General features: G+C 41.1%; 1 protein-coding gene across 1 annotated transcript in view; it reads right to left on the bottom strand.

Moving 5' to 3' along the window:
* The window catches only part of LOC137431653 (protein mono-ADP-ribosyltransferase PARP14), a 114,749-nt gene that overhangs the window by 45,972 nt on the left and 47,091 nt on the right, over nt 1–21,686 (bottom strand). The window contains exons 12-19 of the mRNA XM_078782294.1: nt 17,152–17,214; nt 16,210–16,386; nt 10,143–10,312; nt 9,993–10,050; nt 8,502–8,609; nt 8,316–8,378; nt 8,027–8,203; nt 4,005–4,187 (exon numbers count right to left, since the gene is read on the bottom strand). Of these exons, the coding sequence (XP_078638420.1) occupies nt 4,005–4,187; nt 8,027–8,203; nt 8,316–8,378; nt 8,502–8,609; nt 9,993–10,050; nt 10,143–10,312; nt 16,210–16,386; nt 17,152–17,214 (999 nt within the window). The remainder of the gene's footprint in view (nt 1–4,004; nt 4,188–8,026; nt 8,204–8,315; nt 8,379–8,501; nt 8,610–9,992; nt 10,051–10,142; nt 10,313–16,209; nt 16,387–17,151; nt 17,215–21,686) is intronic.

Genomic DNA, 21,686 nt, shown 5'->3' with positions numbered 1-21,686 from the left:
GAATGGAATTTCGCATGTGGAAAAAGTAAGTACACCCCTACATTTATCACTACTTCAAATACCTAAAATTAGAATCAGGTGCACCAGCTCAGGTGCAAATGATTAGAACATCGTTAGAGAGGATCTTGGAGGAACCTGTCTTATTTAAACCTCAGACATTTAGTTTGGTTTGCTATTTGTTGTTGAAGTGTGCGGCGTCACCATGCCTAGATCAAAAGAGCTCTCTGAGGCCTTCAGAAAGAAGGTTATATATACCTACGAGTCTGGGAAGGGATTTAAAAAGATATCCAAACAATTTGAAATCAATCATTCGACTGTCCGGAAGATCATCTACGAGTGGAGAAGATCCCAAACAACTGCTAACTTGTTCAGGCCAGGCCGCCCCAGAAAGTTCAGCCCGAGAGCAGACCGCAAGCTGCTGGAAGAAGTCTCTAAGAACCCCAGAATGTCATCATGGGACCTACAGGTAGCTCTTGCCACTGTTGATGTCAAAGTGCACGAGTCTACCATTAGAAAGAGGCTGCACAAATTTGATCTACATGGGAGGTGTGCCAGGAGGAAACCTTTGCTGTCCAGAAAGAACATCAGGGCAAGACTAAAGTTTGCCAATGAACACTTCGGCAAAGACCAGCACTTCTGGAACAATGTGCTCTGGACAGGTGAGTCAAAGGTAGAGCTATTTGGCCACAGTACCAGAAGACATGTTTGGCGAAAACCAAAGACAGCATTTGACCACAAGAACCTGATACCAACTGTAAAGCATGGTGGTGGAAATATTATGGTTTGGGGCAGCTTTGCTGCATCAGGGCCTGGGCAGCTCACCATCATAGAATCCACTATGAATTCTTCATTGTACCAGAGGGTGCTTGAGGATAATGTGAGGCCATCTGTCGGAAAGTTGAAGCTCAACCGAAGGTGGACCTTGCAACATGACAATGACCCTAAACATACCAGTAAATCCACCAAGGAATGGATGAAAAGAAAGAAATGGTGGGTTCTGGAATGGCCAAGTCAAAGCCCGGATCTAAATCCCATCGAGATGTTGTGGGGGGGATTTGAAACGAGCTGTGCATGCAAGAAACCCCTCAAACATCGCACAGCTGAAAGAATTCTGCATGGAGGAGTGGGCAAAAAATTCTCCCAGTCGATGTCAGAGACTGGTAGACAGTTAAAAGAAACGCCTACTTGAGGTTGTTTCTGCCAAAGGGGGCAATACCACCTATTAGAACCAAGGGTGTACTTACTTTTTCCACATGCGAAATTTGCATTTATGTTTCTTTAAATGATACAATGGACTACAAAATGTAAATGTTTCATGATATTTGTTATATTTTATCACCTTATCTATCAATATTGTTGAAATGAAGATCAAATAGCTGTATGTTGAAATATGTTGAAAAAGTCAAAACTTTACATGGGGTGTACTTACTTTTTCACGTGACTGTATATATATATCCATGCTCTTACCTCCAGCCTCCAGCATATTCGTTGCTGCAGTACTGATGTCGGCCCTCTCTGTACAATCATGTGAAAATAATGAAACTGCACAAAACCATGAATGCATCCCCATAATTTCTGCCACAGTGTGCAATGGAAGAAGCATGTAGGCCAAGCTGTCCAAGTGAGCCCGATGCCATGGAGAAGGGCAAACTTATAATTGGTTCTTCAATCGAATCATGACAATCTGTGCAAGGGTCTCGAAGGGGGCTTTTCAATTTTATAATGGTTCCCCTTTAGGTGTTACTAGCAGATAATGGGGTTCCACAGGAATGTTGTAAGCGAATTTGTTCCCAATGGAATGTGGAATATTTATGGAGTTTGCTCGGAATGTCCTTTGACGGTTTAATAGTTATCAACTGTTAAAAGCCTTGTGTTGGCTTAAAAGTTAACGTGGTTGGCTGAAGATCTTAGGGTCCTGAGTGTGAGTCTGTCATGTGAACCAATGACTCTAAACCTATACACTCACTGCCCGTGTGCAAAACGTTGTCACAAAAATGCATTTTTGCATGAATGAGAAAATTGGATCAAAATTGAAATCATAATTGCTTGAATATCAATATTTGTAGACCTCCACATGCACTGTTTCTGAGCACGATCTATATTTCCTCCAAGCTGCAATTTTATCTGAATCTCGATACTCCACGTTGCCGAGAGCGAGCGGCAAATTTGATTGGTCAAGATTGCATAAAGTGGTGTAATATTTTGACCACGTAGTGCTAAACGGACGGTGTTTGGAAGTGCCAACAATGCGGTTTGTGTTCTACTGTGTTCAAGTATATGATTCAATTGAAATAAAATAAAGGTTTTAAAGGATGTAGAAAATTATCGCCGTTGATGCACCATATTTTACACTACCTTATTTACCAAGTTACATTAATTTTCTGTGCTTGGTGTTTGTGTCCTTTATAACTTCCCTTAACACTAAGTTTCCTGTTTGGAATTATTTTCAATTTTGTTTGACTGCCAGACAAGCAGACAGACGAGGCAGACGAGGCAGACTAAAAAAAACACCTCACTCCTCTGTGTGCATGCGCGATCGGGTATAATGTGCCAAATTCAGAGCCACAGTACAGTAAACCCTTCAATATTGTGGGGGTTAGGTCCCTAGAAAATGTCACGACATTCAAAACCATGATAGTTAAAACCAATTTTGTATGGGAAAAGAGGGTTAGGTTCCTGTGCTTCAGGAGAATATAAAGGAAAGGTCGATGGCAGCCAAAAGTAAACACCACAATTGAAATAACCATGTAAAATGAATAGAAATCGGCTTTACGATTAAGTCTCCTGCTGTATACTGAAGCAGATTGAAGCAGATTAAACATTCAGTAGCGATTAAATTTGCACCCTTGACCCCACCATTCATCCCCTATTAATCCCTTAAATATTTATCCTTTGTAATCCGGCAATGTGTTTATTTTATAAATTGTTCTGCAGCTCCGTAAACCAGCAAATAAATAAAATTAAAATAACCACTTTGTCTATCGTTTTACACTTTGGCACCATTCCATCATTAACCATGGGTGCACGGAAGGCGTGTAGTGCAAGATAACCATCACAGCTCGGCTCAAAAAACGCAATTTATTGATATTAAGCCTCACACTAACTAAATCAGAACATAAAGAGGTCGCCCACGATTGGTCAAAAACCTGGATGTTCAAACCCACGATATGTATGGGTTTACTGAACTGCTAAACTGCAGGTTTATTCCGGTTTATGTTCTGATTTATGTTCCACAGTGCTCAAAATACAAAATTCAATTGAAACTAACACTTTGAGTGCTGATGGTCATTATCACGGCCTCACTGGAACGTGCAGTTAGCCACGTCACTGTTCAACAATCTGGATTGTTTGTTCCTATTTAATTGTTTGTTCCTATGGTTGCCTTGTAAACAATACTGACGTTTTATTCAGTTTGCCTGAAAAATAGCATATTTTCGTATTGCATACTTGAAAATTTAGCACTCAAACAGTTGTTGTCCCACGATCATAGACTGAAGTCTATAGACAGACAGACAGACAAACAGACAAAGTGAACCAATTGCTTAAACCCACTTTTTATTCGCACATGCATGGGGTAATTACTGGAAGAGTTTGTGGGTGGTGCGAGGGAGGGGTGAAAGATGATGTTACATGATGAGTGCTTAACAATACAGATGTGGAATCTAAATTCTAATGTGAACAATATTACATAAATGGTAACGACACATAAAGGAGATGAGTATGCATACTATGTAATTAGAAGTGACATGAGAATATGATGGAGGCATCTATTCTGCATGTACAAAGCACATACATTGCATTCACATTCCCTCACACAATGCTGTGGAGATCACAAACAAAACTATCAATAAATGTACCGTTCAACCATCCCAAATAATATTCTGCACATAAAAGCAAATACGAAATAGGAGTAACAAGTTTAACAGGGTGACAGTACGGCTGAACAAACCAAGGTCAAAAATCTTCCAATTCCGACGAGGTAGAGGTGATGACAATGGACCAACCTGCAATCTGGTTCTTGCCACAAACTTTACTTTGATTCCCTTTCTGCAGTGCGGCCTGGAAGTCTGGGACCATCTTTGACTGAAACACAACAATCCTGATGTGCATCAGGGACCTTGCAGTGTGCTGCTCTATGGCCTTCAACATGACATCTGCTACTGCAGCAGCATTGAGACTACCTGCACCTGAAACACAGAGGAATAGCCACTTGCCAAAACAGACAATAAGTATTTTAAAAAAATTTTGAATGCGGTAAATAAGATGCCTCTGCACTGAGTGTTAATTTTCAAAATGAGGGCCTCAACATTGCAATATATGAAAGGCTTTGTCAATGCTTACGTTTTGAGATATGCTACCTTACATAACAAGTGAAACTACCTTTAAAGGCCATGGAACATCAATTCCTATCCTGCCACTTCTTCAATGGCCCCAATTATTCTCACCTTGTGGGACTGACAGGGGAATGTTTTTGGCCCAAGTCTTTCACAAACTGGCTAGCTAGATCCTACAACTGACTGACGGTAGCAGAAATTTGGAGTTTGCGCAGGGTGCTGGCAAAAATTTGATGACTCTTCACTGGAAATACTGAGATCTTTTACATGTTCCAAAAAATGTTGCTAGTACAGGCCAGGCCCTTCAGCTTATCGTCCGTCCGAGGGGATGCACACATTGATGCATCTCCCTGCATATGAAATACCAGGGTGGCAATTTATAGCTCGGTCGGAATTCAAACCCAGGCTAGACAACTCGGGCGAGTGTGCGTACCTCTCGGCTATTCTACCATCCAAATCAACCCCCTTCCTACCATGAGACATAAAAAGAACAACACCATGAAGTTTGTGAACGCATCAACTTAACCAAAGCTTGTTATTCCCAAATGTTGAATTAATAGCTAATGTTGAATTAATGGAGGGAATATTCGAGTGATATAAACAAAGAAAGTTAATTCCAAGAAGGTGGATGAGAGTGATGATAAGCAAGAGGTTCAATGAAGATTATTTGTTTGATGGAGATTTTGAAGATATATTTTCTTACGACTATACCCTGAACATTTCTTATTTCCAAACATCTCTCCTTCCTTTCAATGGTAGATAGCTATCCAATTAATATATACTGTATATAAATATGTATCAGTATTGGGCAATGAAAGGGTTTTGTTTTATTATTTGGTCCCACAAGGTTTTTTATTTAGTTAGTTACCAACCAATGTAGTGTGCTGTCTGTTTATTCTAAATGTCAAGATTCAAAATTTATAGTAAGATGTTGTGCCTGAAAGCACAGTACTGTCGTGGCCAAAAATATTGGCACCCTTGCATTTTTTCAAATAATGCACCATTTCTTCCAGAAAATTGTTGAAATTCAAAAATATTTTGGTATCCACATATATACTTATTTGGTTTGCAGTGGAACAAAACAAAAAAAAAGCTGAAAAAAATTACTAAATCTTATTTATTCCACACACAAATCCTAAAATGGCCCGGACAATATTATTGGCACCTTTTAAAAGTTGTTAGAAATAATTAGATTTCAAGCAGGTGATTCTCCTTTACTTTGGAAATGAACTCATCTGTGGTGAGTTGCAGGTGCCTGCAATATAAAATCACTCATTCAACCAATTTGAAAAGAGAAAAGGAGTCATTCTGCTGTTTTGTGTCACAGTGTGCACCGAAATGAGCATGGAGAAAAGAAAGAAAACCAGAGAATTGTCCGAAGAGGTCAGACACAAGATTGTAGCCAAGCATGGACAATCTCAAGGCTCCATCTCCGGAGACTTTGATGTTCCTGTGTCCACCGTACGCAATGTTATCAGGAAATTTAAGGCCCGTGGCACTGTAGCCCACCTCCCTGGACGTGGCCTCGAGAGAAGACTTGATCGAAGATTGCAGCGAAGGATTGTTCGAATGGTGGGGAAAGCACCTCAATCAACTGCCAAACAGATTCAAGCTACAACAGTTTCAACTCGCACCATCTGTCACCAACTCAATGAAAGGGGGTTCTATGGTAGGAGACCCAGGAGGACAATACTGCTGTGTGTGTGTGTGTGAGTGAGAGAGAGAGAGAGAGTGAGAGAGAGAGAGAGAGTGAGAGAGAGAGAGTGAGAGAGAGAGAGAGTGAGTGAGAGAGAGAGAGAGTGAGAGAGAGAGAGAGAGAGAGAGAGAGAGAGTGTGAGAGTGAGAGTGAGAGAGAGAGAGAGAGAGAGAGTGAGAGTGAGAGTGAGAGAGAGAGGGAGAGAGAGAGAAAGAGAGAGAGAGAGAGAGAGAGAGAGAGAGAGAGAGAGAGACAGACATCAGAAAGCCCGACTGGAGTTTGCCGAAGCACACCTGAATAAGCCAAATTCCTTCTGGGAGAATGTCCTATGGACAGATGAGACCAAATTAGAGCTTTTTGGTAAAGCACATCATCTCTATGTTTACAGAAAACAAAACGAAGCCTTCAAAGAAAAGAACACCTTCTCTACAGTCAAACATGGAGGAGGTGCAGTGATGTTTTGGGGTTGCTGTGCTGCCTCTGGCACTGGGTGCCTTGAATGTGTGCATGGCATCATGAAATCAGGAAATTAACAAGGCATTTTGGAGGGCAATGTTCAACCCAGTGTAACAAAGCTCAGTCTCTGTCGAAAGGTCATGGGTCTTGCAGCAGGACAATAACCCCAAACACGCTTCAAGACAAAACGCTGGACTCTTCTGAAGTGACCAGCAAGGAGTCCAGATATATATCCCATTGAACACCTGTGGGGATATCTGAAAACAGCAGTTGGGAGAAGGCACCTTTAAAATCTTGGTGAACTGGAGGAGTTTGCACAAGAAGAGTGGGCCAAACTGCCAGGAGATAGCTCATTCATGGCTGCAGGAAGTGCTTGACTGCAGTTATTTTGTCCAAAGGCTTTGCTACCAAATATTAAGTCTAAGGTGTCAATAATTTTGTCAATGCCATTTCTTTTTATTTTCTGATTTAGAAGGATATATTAAGTTCTGAATCAAAAACAAAGGTTCCATAATATTGACAGTGAAATAAAGAATTGTGGAGACCAAATACATTTGTCAATTTCAACTTATTTTACAAGAAAACTGTGAGTTATTTGAAAAAAGTGCGAGGGTGCCAATATTTTTGGCCACATCTGCATGTCCCAATAGATCTGTTATTGGAAACAAATGCATTGGCAGGTTCAGCACTCCCATCTGAACCTATTACTTATGATGCTGAGAACCCGGGTTCAAATCGCATATACGATATGCATTTGACCATTGTCTTCTATTGTCCTTGTAGTGCGCATTAAAGTTCACAAATGTCTTTGTCCTGCATATGATATATGTACAAACTCCATGATTAGCCTTAGATGAACATACCACCTTTAGAACCACCTTTAGAGGCCATTTTTCCCTGCAGAGCAGGGGTTGGCCTTTTTGGGGCAGAGCCTTCGATGAATATGAAAAATATCCATTTAGATTAACACTCAATAATTGCAGAGGATCTTCCGGCATGGTGATTTTTTTTTTTTTTTGTATACAAGATCGAGGCTCGTGAAAGAGCTCACATTAATCACACAGAAAGACAAACCGACACATAAAACATACAACATGGGGAGCGGTAGACAAGATGGGGAGAGAGGGGGAAGGACACAAACACAACATTTGAGAGCAGGGACATCGAGAGATCTGTGGGAGTGAGAGGGCTTTGGGGGGGGGGGGGGGGGAGGCATGGGAAGGGGGGATGGGAGAGGTATAAAACATATGGACACTGCCAGGACTTCCAGGAAAGAAGTTGGAATTTCAAACAAGGTGGATCTGGGGTGAATTAGCGGGGGTAGAAAAGATCAAGGTTTTGGATGGGGGAAGATAAGAGATGGTGGTGAACCATTAAAGTTTGGGAGCATCATGTACATACATGGTCTGCATTGTGGGGGAGGTGAAAGGTCAAAATTCTGCCATTATTGCCAAGTTAATACATAGTCACCCTGCTAGATTAAAGAATAACTACTGAAGGTTTTTTTCATGTTTATAAAAGACAAGTTGACATGTCAGACCTGTTCCAAATGCAGGTAATGAAAGAGAGGATAAATTAAGCTTCTCGGATTCCTGCAGCACCGTGAGTATGCAGGACATGATCTTTGCTGGGTGTGTCTGGCCCACTGCATGGATGATGTGTTTACAGGATAGATTTCCAGCACCCGTCACCACCACCCCATCAGCAGGCTGGTGGCCTAAAATGTAGAAATAAATTTGAATAATAAGGCATGAACAAATAATTGAAAAATGGACCTAATTTATTTGCTGGAAATATTTTAAACAGCAGATGTTCCAAGGATGACAAACCCTTTGCGTTGCATTCATCCACCACCGACTTCCCTCCAGCATCCAAAATGGCCTTGGAGACACCTATATATGTGCACAAAATGTTGAGCATCTAAACTGTTGTGTTTTGACTGCACATTAGTTCAATATTAAAGATGAATTAAGAAAAGAAGTCTTCAGAAGATGACTTCTGGACATGGATTTTACCTGTATTCAAGTCGAGTGTATCATTTGTCGAATTCACAATGGCATCTGTTGTTTCTTTTGTGATATCTCCACAAATTATTTCCACTTTCATTTGCGTCGTAGTTGGAACTGAAATGAAAAAGGATGCATTGCCTTAAAAATCAGATGGATTCATTTTTTAAAAATAGACTCATGTGAGTATTTAATCAAGTAGAAAAGTTTAAACTGTTCCCAAGCAGCAATGAAAGACAACTTGACAGCTGCTCCATGTTGAACCAAGATCGTCAACCCACCACAATCAGCAACAGATAGCACATGAAGGCTGGGTAACTCTGGAAAGTTAAATATAGAGCATGCTTCCATGGTTTTATTGTGCCAAATAGCAGTCATCATTTTCTGATGCACTATTGTCTGTATATGATGACAAAACACCAACTAAATAACACGTGAGCGTTTATTCCCTTTAAATGCTGCGCATCCTTGACGGCCCGATGTTCACTGCCACTTCTACAAGCTCCGAGCAAAGTTCAAGGGGAACAAAATCAACCAAATGGGTCATGTACCTTGCTATTAAGGGGTTTTTAAGTGCCACCCTTCACGATCACCCCTCTGTTTTCAAATATGTAAATGATGTCATTATTCCCCTGCCATTCCTCATATCACGAATGCAATGATTATCAGATTCCGGAGCACATATCTGTCACATAACATGAGGTAAAGTTATCTCTGTGTCAATTCCCACTCTTTACGCAAACCCCTTCTCACTCACAATAAATAAATACAGTAGTCAAAACAAGAACGGCAGTCGATAGAGCGCATTCCTCCACCAGGCTGAACATCTAATCTAACATCTAACATCGACATCCCACTGATGGGCCGGATCTGAAGCCGGACCTGAATCAACATCAAATCGGATTGTTCTTGTCACCTACCCAACTCATCTACCACGTTTTGTCATAACCTGTGCACAACTTCTTGAAATTACTGCTGTATATCGTTTTTGGCCGCATCTCTCAATGATGAAGAATCACTTAAAAATTATTGGATTCACATCCGGATCTTCACTAAAATCTAATTAATTCATCCTTGTCACACCAAACCTACCCACCAAATTCAGTCAGATTTCATCCAGAACATTGAGATATCTTGCTCACAGACAAACAAACAGACAGGGGTGTAAACATAACCTCCATCCCCCTTCGGTGGCAGAGGTGATTGCAACTGGCATATTGAACAGACGTGCTTGATACACTTCATACTCCAACTCCGTTAATAGGCTTGCAGTTATAAACAGCAAAATTTTGGGAAAGATAGATATTGTCCATCATGGTGTAACTATGGGCAATCTGTCTGGAAAAACAGCCAATCGATGTAACACGCTCTGGAAATAAATACCCAAAACTACCCCAGCATTGAAAACATCACTTTTTAAACTCAAACGCTGTGAAGGTTAACGAACCATTTCTTGTGCAAGGAAGTATTTGAATTAAAAAAAAAAACGTCAAAACTTACCATTGGTCAGGCGTGAAGGTAGAACCTGGAAGATATTTGTCAGGCGTGAAGGTAGAACCTGGAAGATAAAAATAGTAAACTGTGATACAGATGCGGAACGTACTTCAATCTACCACTTCATGTCACGTTGATTTTAAGGAAGAAGCTTACCTTTGGTGAGCGACATTCACTGAACACTTTGCAATAGTCCAAATACATTTCTGGCCGAAAGAGAATGATCTGAATTTGAGAAATTACTGCCTGCTGGTTGCTTCCGATGAATGAATCAAATGCCTCGTACATTGTTTTAGCAACATCTTTAGAAGTCAAAGCAGCATTTTCTGCAAAAAATACAAGAGTGATACAAACAGGTTTTGTTGTAGGTATTTACAAGTCTCTCAATCTACTATTAATCCTACTGGCTGGCCAGGTGGGATCAGTGGGATCGGCTGTGGGGGAAGTTTGGTTCAAGTCAAAATGAACTGGCTGGTCCAACCAGACATTAGACTTGAAGCTGACTTGGCCAGGAATTGGGAATCTGTTCAGAGTGGCAGTGATAACTTGCCGACTTTTCGCAAAAGACACCACGGGATCTTTGATGTCCGTCAACTAACGCTAGCAGATGGGAAACCCGGCATAATGTCCATTTGAGGGACGGTGCAATTTGTCATGCAACACAGGGCCTGCGAAGCACCAGTGTAGCAGTTTACAGTCAGAATGGGAATCAAATTCGGACGAGACAGATCCAAGGCAAGTGTGTTACATCTGCACCATCCTGTCGCACAACAAGAATAAATCTCTCAATAAGTTCACAAGTCATACAAATAAAAATTGGGTGCCTTTGTATTAATTGCAAGTGATGACTGTGCCGTGTAAAGCAAACAAAACGAAGGCATATACAGTCACGTGAAAAAGTAAGTACACCCCATGTAAAGTTTTGACTTTTTCAACATATTTCAACATACAGCTATTTGATCTTCATTTCAACAATATTGATAGCTAAAGGTGATATAATATAACAAATATCATGAAACATTTACATTTTGTCGTCATTCTTGGCGTCAGGAAGGGCATCCGGCCATAAAACACATTGCCTCAAACAGGGAACCATGATTGTCATGGGGCCTGCAAGGCTAACCCCCGCTCTAGCAGGGAAAATGGCCTTAAAACGATCATTCATTCATTTACATTTTATAGTTCATTGTATAATTAAAATAAACATAAATGATAATTTCGCATGTGGAAAAAGTAAGTACACCCTTGGCTCTAATAGGTGGTATTGCCCCCTTTGGCAGAAACAACCTCAAGTTGGCGTTTCTTATAACTGTCTACCAGTCTCTAACATCGACTGGGAGAAATTTTTGCCCACTCCTCAATGCAGAATTCTTTCAGCTGTGTGATGTTTGAGGGGTTTCTTGCATGCACAGCTCGTTTCAAATCCCCCCACAACATCTCGATGGGATTTAGATCCGGGCTATGACTTGTCCATTCCAGAACCCTCCATTTCTTTCTTTTCAGCCATTCCTTGGTGGATTTACTGGTATGTTTAGGGTCATTGTCATGTTGCAAGGTCCACCTTCGGTTGAGCTTCAACTTTCCGACAGAGGGCCTCACATTATCCTCAAGCACCCTCTGGTACAACGAAGAATTCAAAGTGGATTCTATGATGGTGAGCTGCCCAGGTCCTGATGCCGCAAAGCGGCCCCAAACCACAATATTTCCACCACCATGCTTTACAGTTGGTATCAGGTTCTTGTGGTCAAATGCTGTCTTTGGTTTTCGCCAAACATGTCTTCTGGTACTGTGGACAAATAGCTCCACCTTTGACTCATCTGTCCAGAGCACATTGTTCCAGAAGTGCTGGTCTTTGCCTCGGTGTTAATTGGCAAACTTTAGTCTTGCCCTGGTGTTCTTTATGGACAGCAAAGGTTCCTCCTGGCACACCTCCCATGTAGATCAAATTTGTGCAGCCTCTTTCTAATGGTAGACTCGTGCACTTTGACATCAACAGAGGCAAGAGCTACCTGTAGGTCCTGTGATGACATTCTGGGGTTCTTAGAGACTTCTTTTTAGCATCTTGCGGTTTGCTCTCGGGCTGAACTTGCTGGGGCGGCCTGGCCTGAACAAGATGGCAGTTGTTTGGAATCTTCTCCACTTGTAGATGATCTTCCGGACAGTCGAATGATTGATTTCAAGTTGTTTGGAGATCTTTTAAAATCCCTTCCCAGACTCGTAGGCATCTATAACCTTCTTTCTGAAGGCCTCAGAGAGCTCTTTTGATCTAGGCATGGTGACGCTGCACACTTCAACAACAAAGAGCAAACCAAACTAAATGTCGGAGGTTTAAATAAGACAGGTTCCTCCAAGATCCTCTCTAACGATGTTCTAATCATTTGCACCTGAGCTGGTGCACCTGATTCTAATTTTAGGTATTTGAAGTAGTGATAAATGTAGGGGTGTACTTACTTTTTCCACATGCGAAATTTGCATTTATGTTTATTTAAATTATACAATGGACTACAAAATGTAAATGTTTCATGATATTTGTTATATTATATCACCTTTATCTATCAATATTGTTGAAATGAAGATCAAATAGCTGTATGTTGAAATATGTTGAAAAAGTCAAAACTTTACATGGGGTGTACTTACTTTTTCACGTGACTGGAGCTCACTTTTATTATCCATTCATGTTACAGCATCAGTTGATACAAACAGGTTTTGTTGTAGGTATTTATAAGTCTCTCAATCTACTATTAATCCTACTGGCTGGCCAGGTGGGATCTTGTGAAACTGTGAACTGTGAAGAGAAACAGTTTGAGATGGTTTGGTCATGTGTTGAGGAAGGAGGAGGGGAGTGTCATTGAAGCTGAAGGGAAAGGTGTATGCTGCATGTGTGAGAAGTGTTATGATTTATGGGAGCGAGACATGGGTCATGAATGTAGAGCAGCAACGAAGGCTGGAAAGGGTGGAAATGTGAATGGTTCGGTGGATGTGCAGAGTATCTTTGAGAGAGAGGAATACAAATGATGAATTGCGAAAGATGATGGGAATAGAGCCTGTGATGGATGCTGTGAAGAGAAACAGGTTGAGATGGTTTGGTCATGTGTTGAGGAAGGATGAAAGTGACTGGTTGAGAAGGGTGATGGAAATGAATGTAGAAGGAAGTAGAGGATGGGGAAGACCGAGAAAGACTTGGCTAAAGATGGTCGAAGAAGAAATGCGGGCAAGGGGGGTTAACAAGAGGAGATGCAGAAAATAGGGCAAAATGGAGAAGATTGTCATGGGGACCACAAGGCTATCCCCCGCTTTTGCAGGGAAAATGGCCTTAAAATGCCTGTTGTTGTTGTTTTTTGTTACAGCATCAGTTTTACAAAGCAGTGTACACTGTACACATTATGTATTTTCCTATTCACAAATTACAATAAGAACCTGTCTAAAAGCGAGCTCATCCTCTGCAGCACTTTCTGCTATTGTACACAGCTCCTTTCCATCTCCAGGCACGGCATGACGTCATCACGGGGCACAGAAGGGAGCCCGGCGATGACGCGCGCTGAAAGTGAGTACTCAGTTTTCACTCCATTTGTTTGTTTGTCCGGGCGATATCTCAGACATCCTTTGAGCTAGGTAGCTGAAATTTGGGCACAATATTGAGCAAGTGATTTGACAAAAACAGTATCCTTTATTTTTTGATTAATCAATTAATTAATTATTGAATTATTATCGATTTATTAAGTACTTATTAGTCCCCTACCGGTGTACACCGGAGGGGACTATACTATAGGTTTGCACGCCGTCCGTCAGTCTGTCAGTCTGTCAGTCCGTCACGCAAAGAACAGCTTTCCGGACTTTTTTTTCTAAACGCTTATCGCTAATGATTTCAAATTGGGCACATGATTTCCTCATGATAAGTTACAGATCAAGTTCGAACTTCACGACGTTTCGATCATTTTTGACAGTTATGGCACTATGAACTTTGGGAGTTCTGATAATTCTGATGATCCTTAACTCAGTGCCATTTTAAGTTTTAATTTCCTTTAAAAAAGATTTTCTCTGCAATAATTGGACCGATTGAGATCAAATTTTCACCGTAGGAGGGACTCGGTCTGGAGAATATTTTAATGTTAATTATGACGTCACATGTCACGTGGTTCGGCCGCCATATTGTTTTTCGTGAAAACACAAAAACCCCTTTTTCTCTGCAATGGCTGAACAGATCGAGGCCAAACTTTGCAGGCAGAATCGCATACCCATGACGAACAAAAAAGTCAGCGAGCATGACATCATGCATCACATGGTTTCAGAGTTATGACGTTTTAAAGCATGAACCTTTAAAACCGAGCTCCTCCCTCATTTTTGATCCAATCGAGGGGAAACTTGACAGATCTGTTCCGCATGTCAGTCTACTACAATGTCCTTTTGGAATTTGCGATAGCTCACGTGGTTTGGCAGATATCGTTAATTAAACGAAAATATTTAAAAAATGGATATCTCTTGAATCGCTTTATTGATCGACGTGCAACTTCATACTATAGTAGAAGTGATGAAGAGTAACAAGTGTGCAAAATTTCAAGATGATTGGATGTACGGTCTGGAAGCTAGAAGTTGTTATTGCGTGAAGAAGAAGAGGCGTCAAGTGTGCGGCTTTAATTATTTATCACATGTACAGACTGAAAGCATCGTCGGACACGACCTGTCGCGGTCATTTTAACCTCAAATTAAATTCTAATTTAAGATTTGTCAATAGCTGAGGTATATTAACAAACGAATAAAACAGATTTGGTCAAATTCCTACTTTTTTAACTCGATCGCATTTGACAGAGTTGTGACAAGCTGAGGAAGAAGAAACCTCGCTTTGGCTTCTCCAATGTGCCATAAAAAAATGGATATCTCTTGAATCGCTAGTACCTCAGACCGTGAGTTGGTAATAATTTATATAATTCACACAGTGCAACATGTGCAGGCCGCTCCACGGAGCGACCTTGCGGGCTTATCAACGAGGCGAGGCATGACACACGTCTCAGCATAACTCAGATCAAGTTTGAAAACCAGCATCAACCGTGCATAAATTTGCATATTCGATCATTTTTGACAAAGTTATGGCACTTTGAACTTTGGTAGGGGACATGTATTGCAGCGCAATACTCAGAATGCTTGTTTATTTTCTTTCTCACCTGGGCAATATCTCAGGCACCTTTTGAGCGAGGAAGCTGAAATTTGGGCACAATAGTGAGCATGTGCTTTGACAAAAACCATATATTTTTAATTTTTTTTTATTCATCAATTAATTATTTAATTACTATCGATTTATTAAGTACTTATTAGTCCCCTCACGGTGTACACCGTAGGGGACTATAGGTTTGCACTCCGTCCCTCCGTCTGTCAGTCTGTCGGTCGGTCCGTCAGTCAGTCCATCACGCAAAGAACAGCTTTCCGGACTTTTTTCCTAAACTCTTAATGCTCATGATTTCAAACTTGGTACATGGTTTCGTCATGATAATTTACAGATCAAGTTCGAACTTCACGACGTTTCGATCATTTTTGACAAAGTTATGGCACTTTCAACTTTGGGAATTTCCCCAACAGGTTTTCCAGACTATAATTTGGAGTGCGGTAAGTCATAATACTGTCTTCTATGACGGTGCTACCCAATGCCGGTAGGGGACATGTATTGCAGCGCAATACTCAGAATGCTTGTTTATTTTCTTTCTCATCTGGGCAATATCTCAGGCAAGTTCGCTCCATAAATCCTGATCCGTATTAAACAAACATTTTCATGTGAACACCAAAATGTTAGCACAGATAAAAAAAATATTGTGAATGAATATGGATTTTGTTACTTGTCCAGATTATTTGTGTGAACACAGCATTAGTCACTGTTGGAAAGAAAGTCACCTGCATTATTTTTCTCGCCTTTATCTGGTTTCTGAAAATAATTCCTCTTCTAACTCGTCTTGTCTTGTCTTGTCTTTCTTTGGAGTCGTTTAGGCAAAATACACATCAGGACTTGTTGCTTCTGACTTTTTGTTTCAGATGGCCATCCCTCCCATCATCTGCAATCTTCTTTCACATAGATATAAACCTCTTTATCTGATGTTGAAATTGTGTTCCCTCCATAACACTTGAAAATAGCTCTGGCCTACATGAGCTCTACGCCAGGTGAATAGAATCAGAATACTATATACTTTTGTTAAACTATGATTAGATAAGTAAAAGGAATTGTAATAGAGTGTCACACCTGTTAGCAATGCTGGGAAAGAGACGGAAGCCAGATATCCGCTGGAACATTTCTCTAGGACCTTGATCGTGGCTAACCTGAGTGTGTTCATGTCTTTCATTTCAACCACATGAATGATTTTCTTGCAGTTCATCGCACCAGGACCTGTTACCACCACAGCTCCATCGTTCTGCTTACCTGGTAGGGTCAGACAATTAAAATGGATTTCTTTTTTCAGATTGTTTAACATTAATAACATACAATGCAACTTTGTGTGTTGTACAGATGTCTGTCCCCCCTCAATGAGGGTAGGCTTTAAAGGTCAATCTTTTAACACAAATGTGTGTTCACTACGGTCTATTTTTGAGGATAAAACAAACTCGAAAAACATTTGCCATAAAATATTAATTATGCCTCTTTTATTGGAATTGTAGACGGTGGCTTGCAAACCTAAGGGCGGTGTACAGAAGTGTTAAAAAAACAAAACAAAAAATACAATGTGCAGGGAGGTGAAATTCGCTGCACATGATGTGCAACACGCACAGAGTAAAAAGAGTGTTTATTTACATCGGTAGAATGTCTAATAAATAAAGATACAAGTACACATGACACTAGGCTGAGGCTTCAAACTTTGGCATGCTCAGGAGGTTGCACCGTCGAATAAACTGTTCCAACCTGTCATTTTTGGCAAGTATTTACATATTCAAAGGGAAGATAATCAAATGTAAGAGAATGCCACTACAAATGGACAGAACCTGGAAGACAGTTTAATATGTGTGAGCCATATGCTCCAGCTTATCATGGGTTCCAATGTCTCCAGAAGGTGAATCTGCCGTCCTTCTTTTTGAAGGTGAATTGTTCAAAAGCCGTCCTTCACCTGATATAGTTTTGTATAAACTTAATACTTTGATCACAATTTAACGTTCTCTCAGTGGGTCATTGATGCTCTGAACTGCTGCTTACCAAAATTTTGCAGCTCCTGCTGAACAGAATTACCAGCTGCTGACAAAATGGCTCCAGAAACACCTGCAAAGACAACAGGTATGAAAGAATGTCATTTCCATGTGGAAATCACTGGAGATCAGTTTTGGCATCATGTACAGTCATGTGAACAAGCGTTACGCCCAGGTCCCCCATCGGGGAAGTGATGTGAGTTGACAAAGTGGAAGACGCAGAAAACATGCCATGATATGATATTTCGCTCACAAGGTTTAGACATACATGGAGGCAGCCATCTTGGATTTTGACGTGGCGACCCAATTTTCTTTCAATCGGTAAATTGGTACTTTCAATTGGTACTTTCAAGTTGGTACTTTCAATCGCGTTCTTCCTTATGCCAAGATACACCCACACACCAGATTAGAAGTTGGTACTTCGCTTATTTTTCAAGATATTTCGCTCACAAGGTTCAGACATATATATGGTGGTGGCCATCTTGGATTTTGACTTGGCGACCCAATTTACAATAGCGTTCTTCCTCATGCCGAGATACACCCACACACCAAATTAGAAGTTGGTACTTTGCTTATTTTTCAAGATATTCATCTCACAAGGTTCAGACATACATGGCGGCGGCCATCTTGGATTTTGACGTGGCGACCCAATTTTAAACATCGTTCTTGATTGTGCCTAGATACATCCACACACCAGATTAGAAGTTGGTACTTCGCTTATTTTTCAAGATATTCATCTCACAAGGTTCAGACATACATGGCGGCGGCCATCTTGGATTTTGACGTGGCGACCCAATTTTAAACAGCGTTCTTGCTTGTGCCTAGATACACCCACACACCAGATTAGAAGTTGGTACTTCGCTTATTTTTCAAGATATTTCGCTCACAAGGTTCAGACATATATATGGTGGCGGCCATCTTGGATTTTGACATGGCGACACAATTTTCAATAGCTTTCTTCCTTATGCCGAGATACACCCACACACCAAATTAGAAGTTGGTACTTCGCTTATTTTTCAAGATATTCAGCTCACAAGGTTCAGACATACATGGCATCAGACATACATGGCGGCGGCCATCTTGGATTTTGACGTGGGTTGCACCCACACACCAAATTCGAATGCGGTCCTTAGCTTACGCACGCATGCACGCATGCCCACACGCACGGACGGACACACGGACGGAGGGGAAAACCATAGTCCCCCTTTTGCTCCGCGGTGCGATGGGGGACAAAAAGTAAGTACAGTAGTACACCCCATGTAAAGTTTTGACTTTTTCAACATATTTCAACATACAGCTATTTGATCTTCATTTCAACAATATTGACAGATAAAGGTGATATAATATAACAAATATCATGAAACATTTACATTTTGTCGTCCATTGTATAATTTAAATAAACATAAATGCAAATTTCGCATGTGGAAAAGTAAGTACACCCATGGCTCTAATAGGTGGTATTTGGTAGAAACAACATCAAGTCGGCGTTTCTTGTAACTGTCTACCAGTCTCTGTCATCGACTGGGAGAAATTTTTGCCCACTCCTCCATGCAGAATTCTTTCAGCTGTGCGATGTTTGAGAGGTTTCTTGCATGCACAGCTCGTTTCAAATCCCCCCACAACATCTCGATGGGATTTAGATCCGGGCATTGACTTGGCCAGTCCAGAACCCTCCATTTCTTTCTTTTCAGCCATTCCTTGGTGGATTTACTGGTATGTTTAGGGTCATTGTCATGTTGCAAGGTCCACCTTCGGTTGAGCTTCAACTTTCCGACAGATAGCCTCACATTATCCTCAAGCACCTTCTGGTACAATGAAGAATTCATAGTGGATTCTATGATGGTGAGCTGCCCAGGCCCTGATGCAGCAAAGCTGCCCCAAACCATAATATTTCCACCACCATGCTTTACAGTTGGTATCAGGTTCTTGTGGTCAAATGGGTGTTTGGTTTTCGCCAAACATGTCTTCTGGTACTGTGGCCAAATAGCTCTTCCTTTGACTCATCTGTCCAGAGCACATTGCTCCAGAAGTGCTGGTCTTGCCTCGGTGTTCATTGGCAAACTTTAGTCTTGCCCTGATGTTCTTTCTGGACAGCAAAGGTTTCCTCCTGGCACACCTTGTGGTGAAAATGGATCAAAGTTGAACCCAGGTGTGATGCTCACTTAAACCACTGGGCGGTGTCTATAAGACCTCGGGACGTCCCCGACTCGAGGCCACTCCTGCGACTTTATACAATGACATGTAGAATTGAATGGTACGTACCCACTTATATTCTAGGCTTGCTTGCATTGACTGATATATCCAATCTTTCTCATATGATGCCCTGATCCTGACATATATATTGCATGGTGTATTTTACAGGATGATGTCACGATCTTATTGAAATTAAACCTATCTATGGGACGAGTTGTGGATTTGGTTGATTTTCACAACACACCTCCCATGTAGAGCAAATTTGTGCAGCCTCTTTCTAATGGTCGACTCGTGCACTTTGACATCAACAGTGGCAAGACCTACCTGTAGGTCCCGTGATGACATTCTGGGGTTCTTAGAGACTTCTTTCAGCATCTTGCGGTCTCCTCTCGGGCTGATCTTGCTGGGGCGGCCTGGCTTGAACAAGTTGGCAGTTGTTTGGAATCTTCTCCACCTGTAGATGATCATCCGGACAGTCGAATGATTGATTTCAAATTGTTTGGAGATCTTTTTAAATCCCTTCCCAAACTCATAGGCATCTATAACCTTCTTTCTGAAGGCCTCAGAGAGCTCGTTTGATCTAAGCATGGTGACGCCGCACACTTCACCAACAAAGAGCAAACCAAACTAAATGTCGGAGGTTTAAATCAGACAGGTTCCTCCAAGATCCTCTCTAACGATGTTCTAATCATTTGCACCTGAGCTGGTGCACCTGATTCTAATTTTAGGTATTTGAAGTAGTGATACATGTCGGGGTGTACTTACTTTTTCCACATGCGAAATTTGCATTGATACAATGGACTACAAAATGTAAATGTTTCATGATATTTGTTATACTCGGGCGTGCCCGTACTATATATATATCTAAAATTATATCCCCCCCCCCCCCTCTATTTACATGAAATGGTTTGGTCCATTCGCAAAGCCAAAGCGAACGGCTTGCGAGTACGGTGACAATCCCCCCCCCTCTATTTACATGAAATGGTTTGGTCCAAAGCGAACGGCTTGCGAGTACGGTGACAATCCCCCCCCCCCCCTCTATTTACATGAAATGGTTTGGTCCAAAGCGAACGGCTTGCGAGTACGGTGACAATCCCCCCCCTCTATTTACATGAAATGGTTTGGTCCAAAGCGAACAGCTTGCGTAGTTTGGTAAAGAAATCGCCATAGCGTGCACAAACGCGCAGGAAAGCGAAAGAATCGCAAATTAGTTTTAATTAGTTTTAAGACATAGTTTAACGCCAACATAGCGGCAACATAGTTTGCCAACGTGAAATAAATGAATACGCTCTCAAATGTGCCGTCCGAGGCAGAGTCTGTTCGGCACGTTCGGCACACGTGATAACTCGCTGCTCTCTGATTGGTTGAATCGTTTTTTGGACATAGCTCGGTAACTACTTGTCCGATTAATATGAAACCTTGAAAAGGCACATCCTCGGGTCCCCAGCAATATACCTGGCAAGTTTAAAGTATATCGGACCCGTGGTTGTCGAGAAACAGCGGTCACAGACATACATACAGACATACACACAGAGATTACTGGAATTATAGATAGATTACATCACATTTATCTATCAATATTGTTGAAATGAAGATAAAATAGCTGTATGTTGAAATATGTTGAAAAAGTCAAAACTTTACATGGGGTGTACTTACTTTTTCACGTGACTGTATATCAATTTGTGCACACCAGGTGGGAGATGTGAAAATCAGCCATCAAGTCAAAAACATCGAAATATATTTGTTTCCTGCTCGTGTTATGAGTTGAGGCCTTCCACAGATTGCTTGACCTATTCATGGCATGAAGATAACTCTACGGATGCAGTGATACATATTTTCTCTCCTTGGTCTTTGCTTAACAGACAAATTTTACAAGTTAGGACAATAACAATATGGAGACATCGACATTTTACATTCTCATGGTGAATAAATATAGGTGGATGTGATTGCTGGATTCATCTCTATACTATGTGGATTGGTTGTCATGGCTGTATGCTGAAGTCAATGTGCTGCCATCTTGAGACTCCCAATATAAGTGACCATACATGTTGTTCGTACTGAGCGTTGTGTGTATATGACGTATTAAAATCGATCACTCCTAACCTGCAAGTAAAATGTGCTAAATATCATTCACAAAATGGTATACACGCAGTGTTTATGAACGGCTATTAATATGTAAAAAATAGTTTACCTAATTGTAAACAAGCATCTACCCCTCCTCACCCTACCCTATCACAGTTTCATTGTTCTTCAATTGTTACTAGTTCCCAACAATCAATTCATATTTCTTCACTTTTTCATTCTTTCTCTCTCTCTTACATCACACAAAGCACCACACAACTAATAAATGAG

This window comes from Myxine glutinosa, chromosome 7, assembly GCF_964187855.1.
Source record: "Myxine glutinosa chromosome 7, kmMyxGlut1.1, whole genome shotgun sequence".
In the NCBI taxonomy this organism is placed as follows: Eukaryota; Metazoa; Chordata; class Myxini; order Myxiniformes; family Myxinidae; genus Myxine; species Myxine glutinosa.
This window is presented reverse-complemented; position numbering and strand designations above follow the sequence as displayed.